Source organism: Chrysochloris asiatica, unplaced genomic scaffold (assembly GCF_000296735.1).
Source record: "Chrysochloris asiatica unplaced genomic scaffold, ChrAsi1.0 scaffold00035, whole genome shotgun sequence".
NCBI classification, from domain to species: domain Eukaryota; kingdom Metazoa; phylum Chordata; class Mammalia; order Afrosoricida; family Chrysochloridae; genus Chrysochloris; species Chrysochloris asiatica.
Window position 1 is genome coordinate 6,447,099 of NW_006408553.1, and position 6,000 is coordinate 6,453,098.

Below are 6,000 nucleotides of genomic sequence, written 5' to 3' on the forward strand. Positions count from 1 at the left end.
TATTGAAAGTACCAGGGACAACAGAAAAATAAACAAACGTGTGTTGGAAGAAATACTGCCAGAATGTTCCTTAGAAGTGAGAATGGCAAGACTTTATCTCATGTGCTTTGTGCATGTTGTCATGTCTCCAGAGAAAGGGCATCATCCTTGGTAAAGTGGAAGGTCACTGAAATAAAAGGAAGCCCCTCAATGAGATGGATTGACACCGTGGCTGCTGCTGCAGTGGGCTCAGGTAAAACGATTGTGAGGATGGCAGAGGATTAGGCACTGCAATGGGTCAGACAGACTCAAGATGGCACCTAACAACAGCATTGAGAATATATGCCAATGATAAAATTTGGTGTTTATTTCTGAAAAACAATACTAGGGTTCAGTAAAAATTAGCAGATTTATGATAAAAATACAAAAATCTGAAGTTTACTTGTCAGCAGTAGCCAGTCAGAAAAAAAACAACACACTATAATTGTAGCAGAAATAAAGGTATTTCAGCATAATCCTAATAAAAACTGTGAGTGATGCTCATATATGAAAAAAGCACTGCATTTTGTGTAGAGGTTTGAAAGAAAACCTGGTCAACTGTATTATTGTGTATTACACTGTGCTACTGAATGGGAAAACTAGATTTCATAACAAATAACCAGTTCTCTCCAAATATAGAAATTTTCTTGGAAGTTTTTTTGCAAAATGAAACTGAAGTTATTTTGGTAGAAATTTTTAGTAAGAACATAAGGTGATTTAAAAAGACATTAGGAGAAACTAACCTTACCAAATAGAAAGTAAAATATAAGAAAATAATTTAAAGTACACACAAGGAGGTTTCAAAAAGTTCATGGAAAATGGAAACAAAAAATAATGGAATTTTTCTACACACTTCTAGAAGCCTCTTCATACTCATACAAAAACAGAGTAAATGGCTGGAAATAAGACCCCTTATTATATACACTGACCCTGTGGTTAGCAGTCCAGTGCCTATCCTACAGTGCCACACCAGGACTCCATACAGATAAACACTGGACTACTAACCACAATGTCAGTGGTTAAAACCGATTAGCTACTCCTTGGAAACCCTGTGCATGGTCGCTATGAGTGGGAACCAATTAGTTGGCACTTCAATATATTTATATATATATATATTTATATATATATATATATTTTTTTTTTTTTTCCTAAATGCCCCGCTTTTAACTAACAATCAATTTTATAATTATAATACAAATAGGAGTTCTGGTGTGGTGCTGTAGAATAAGCACTGGACTACTAACTGCAAGATCGGAAGTTCAAACCCACCAGCTGCTCTTTCTCTTCAGAAACCATATATAGGGTCGCTGAATCAGAACTGACATTGTGGCACTTGACAGTAACAATAATTAAAAGTACATACAAGGAGGCTTCAAAAAGTTCATGGAAAAATGAATATAAAGAGGTATACTTATAAAAACAATATAAATATGGTGGTAGAAGTTTCTAGATAATTATTTGCCTCTTCTGTGATAATAAATTTGCTGTAATATTATTACTGTTTTGTTTTGTTTTTAAAGCATTGGTAAGATAAAAAGGGAGCAAACTTAAAACCTGAGCACATTCTCCCTAAGTAATCCAGAGCAACTAAAAGGGCATGGAAAAGGAAGTACTCTGGAGAGACTGAGTACAGAGAGTCCCAGGCCATGAATGTCAGATGTAGGTACAGCCCAGCTACAATGGTTTATAATAACAATTGGGCATAGAGAGCGTTATTGTAATGATTACTGGGTAATGTCTGGCATGTTCTAAGAACTTTTAAACTGGATTAGCAGGTTCATTCAGTACACTGGTGACAAAGACTTGAAATCAATAGGACAGTTCTTTTCTGTGTTATAGGGTCACTTTGAATTGGAATTGACTACACAGCACAAAACAACAGTCCTTTGGTTGCCTCAGAAGGCCTGTGATGAAGGTTCTTAGTTGTTCTGTTGGAGAAATACGGACACCACCAGTTACCATTGAATTGACTCTGCTGTGTGTTAGAGTAGAACTATGCTCCATAGGGCTTTCAATAACTAAATTACCAAAGTAGATCAATAGGCCTTTCTTCAGAAGTGTCTATTGGGGGAATCCAATCTTCCACCTTTCAGTTAGCAGCCACCTTTCAGTTTACACCGCCAAGAAACTCCAGATATGCTGATGAATTGCATATTGGTTAGATGAAATGTCAGACTCACTGCCTTTTAAGTGTGGTACTGTTTTGGGGGGGTCCCTGTTTGCCTCCATATAAAATTTTAAATACTGCTCTTTGTTTATATATATTTAGCCATTGGTTGCTGTAAATCTCCTTTCCTACTTGAACCTCATTGGCTACTGCTGATTCTTAAGTCTTTCAGGGTCAGTAGAGATAAAGCAAATTTCATGAAAATCTTCAAAGTCCATCCAAGGCACTCCATTAACCTCTGTCAGGGCTTAACAAGTCTAGTCTGAGGCATGAGATGTTATGGGCACTGTATTTATTATTTCCATTTTCTAGCTCAGCATTTCTCAGCTGAGGGAACTAAAGAAAAATTCAAACCTCACCTTGAGACTGAAGGGTTCTATGGGCAAAATACTGAATGATGCAGAAAGCATCAAAAGAAGATGGAAGGAATACACAGTTACTGTGCCCAAAAGAAATGGTCAACGTTCAACCATTTCAAGAGGTAGCATATGACCTAGAGCTAATGAGACTGAAGGAAGAAGTCCAAGTTGTGTTAAAGTCATTGGCAAAGAACAGGGCACCGGAATTGATGGAATACAGATTGAAATCTTCCAACAAAGTGATGCAGCGCTGGAGGTATTCACTCATCTATGCCAAGAAATTTGGAAGACAACCATCTGGCCAACTGATTGGAAGAAATCCGTATTTCAGCCAATTCTGAAGAGATGTGACACAATAGAATGCAGAAATCATCAGACAATATCACTGATATCCCACGCAAGTAAAGTTTTACTAAAGATAATGCAAAAACGGCTGCAAGCATGCATTGGCAGAGAACTTCCAGAGGTTCAAGCCAGATTCAGAAGAGGAAGTGGAACAAAGGATTATCATTGCTGGCTCTCCAATGGCTCTTGGCTGAAAGCAGAAATAGGTTTACTTATGCTTTATTGAGTACCCAAAGGTTTTTGATTCTGTGGATCATGACAATATATGGACAACATTGCAAAGTGTGAGTATTCCAGAACACTTAATTGTGCTCATTGAACCTTAAAATAGACCAAGAGGCAGTTGTTCAAACAGAACAAGGAAACACAAAATGGTTTAAATGTAGGGAATATGTGTGCCAGGGTTGTATTCTTTCACCATACTTATTCAATGTGTAAGCTGAACAAATAATACGAGAAGCTGGATTATATGAAGAAAAACGCATCAGGTTTGGAGGAAGACTCATTAACAACCTGTGATATACAGGTGATACAACCTTGCTTGCTGAAAGTGAAGAGGACTTAAAATACTTACTGATGAAGATCAAAGACCACAGCCTTCAGTATGGTTTGCACCTCAGTGTAAAGAAAACAAAATTCCTCACCACTGGACCAATAAACAACATCATATTAATGGAGGAAAGACTGAAGTTGTCAAAGACTTCATTTTGCTTGGATCAACTATCAACACTCATGGAAGCAGCAGTCAAGAAATTAAATGATATATCTCATTAGGCAAATATGCTGCACAAGATCTCTTTAAAGTGCTTAAGAGCAAAGATGTCAGTTTGAGAACTAAGGTGTGCCTGACCCAAGCCATGGTATTTTCAGTAATCTCATATGCATGTGAAAGATGGACAGTGACTAAGGAAGACTTAGAAGAACTGATGCATTTAAGTTATGGTGTTGGAGAATATTGAAAGTGCCATGGTCTGCCAAAAGAACAAATAAATTTGTGTTGGAAGAGGTGCAGCCAGAGCGCTCCTTGGAGGCCAGGATGGCCAAATTTCATCTCTCATACTTTAGCATATTATCAGGAGTGACTGGTCACTAGAGAAGGATATCATGTTTGCTAGGGTGGAGGGTCGGAGAAAAAGAGGAAGACCTCCAGTGAGATGGATTGGCAAAGTGGCAGCATTAACGGGCTTAAATGTAGCAACAGTTGTGAGGTTGGCCCAGGACCAGGCAGTGTTTCATTCTGTTGTGCATAGGATTGCTATGAGTCGGTACTGATTCGATGGCACCTAACAAGTATACCTTTAGTCTTTTTCTTTAAACCTTTAACAAGCCAGAAGACATGTTTAGAAACAATCTTGAATCAGTTTTCAAAATAATCTATTAAATATAATTTTATTGGCATGATTTTTAGATCTATCAATATTTGTTATTTTTGCCCTGGTTAATTTTTTTACTTAGCTACAACTCAAGAACTACAAGGTAGTTTGAGACAGTAAAGTAAACTAATTTAAAATAAAAACTTTAAAACCAATTTAAATCAGTTTTCAATCAGACACTGATTTATGTCTCCTTGAGCTCTTAATATGATCCTGTTTTATCCTCCAAAAAATTCATTGGATTAGGTATTCTCAGAATTGTCCTCCATTCCAACATTTTATGGTCCTGCTAGTGTAAGGCTACATTATTGCCCTTTCATTTGCAATTAAAGCAGATTCATGTGTTGTAGTAAACAGTTTGCTATGGGGAGAATACTTAAAGCAAGGGTGTTCATGGTTAGTTTATAAGGTACAGAGAGAATGTTTTGTTGTTAAGTGCCATTGAGTCTGTTTCAACTGATAGAGACCCTTTATAGGGTTTCCTAGGAGCAGCTGGTAGGTTTGAACTGCTGATCTATGATTCACGTTCCAGTGCTGATCCTACAGCACTACAATGGAAATAAGTTAATTGGTTAAATTTCATTCAGGGGCATCAGAATATACATGGGGAAAGTGCATTCAAACTGGATGCTGAGACAAAGATTCTAAAATAAGTATATCTAAAAACTAGACCACTTTAGACACTTTAAGGAAATGTAGGGAAAAGGAAGGGTAGCTAAGCCATGTCATTTACTTCTGAGATTAATTTTGTATATCACCTTTAATATGTGGGTCCATGTTTTTACTCTAAAATGCTTGTGTCTCACAGGTGGGCTCAGTGGTTGCCGTGGGCTGGATCCGCTCCCGGAAGGCTGTGGACTGGCGCCTCTTCCGGAACATCTTTGTGGCCTGGTTTGTGACCGTGCCCGTGGCTGGGTTATTCAGTGCTGCTATTATGGCTCTTCTCATGTATGGGATCCTCCCCTATGTGTGATCGGTCTTCTTTCACCCAGAGGGCCACTGGAGGGAGGGTTGGATGTGGGTATAGGAGAGACGTGTGTCCCACATCTCACACATGCACACACACCGTGTCTCCCAGCCAGCTCCAACAGACCCTTTTCAGACGGTTCCATACAACACTGTTCACCCAAGCTGCCGAGATGCATCTTCCAGAGCTAACTTAAAACTACTGTACATAATAACGTGTATTCAACTGGTATCGTGGTGATATAACGTGGTGCGGTTACTTACATAGAGAATATATATTGTATACATAGAATAGGTAGCATTATTTCAAACATATTCAAAATGAGAATAGAGATCCTTGCCTAGAATTAAGTATTCAATACATCTTTGTACATAACAATTTCAGTGGCAGTTTTTTAGAACCTTTTAAAAGGAAAGTAGACATTGGAAAATGATGGATTCTTTTTCCTGTTTAATATGTTGTAAGATAAGTGAGGTGCAGGCTGTATGGTGCCCACTGAGGCCGGTGTGTATGGAGTCAGCGTGCTATCGTATTAATAATACTGGAACTGGACTTCACAAGTGCTTTCATTGGAGAAGTTGTTCATATACTGTGTATTGATTGTTGTGTAATAATATATCATAACTGTTTCTGTAAATACTTAAAAACTGTAATTTTTTTAATGGTGTACTTCCCTTATACTTTTGTGATCTGAGAACTTTAGAAAGTACCAAAGAAGCAGGGGAATAGTCTGCCAGTATTATATTTTCATATTGTTTATCTCCCCTTGTC

The 6,000-nt window shown here is 37.9% G+C and overlaps 1 protein-coding gene across 1 annotated transcript in view; it reads left to right on the forward strand.

The window, feature by feature from the left end:
* Positions 1-5,569, forward strand: part of SLC20A2 (solute carrier family 20 (phosphate transporter), member 2) — a 91,811-nt gene extending 86,242 nt beyond the window's left edge. Inside the window, exon 11 of the mRNA XM_006859919.1 lies at positions 5,071-5,569. Within this exon, the coding sequence (XP_006859981.1) occupies positions 5,071-5,235 (165 nt within the window). The 3' untranslated portion in view covers positions 5,236-5,569. The remainder of the gene's footprint in view (positions 1-5,070) is intronic.
* Positions 5,570-6,000: the final 431 nt, after the last annotated feature.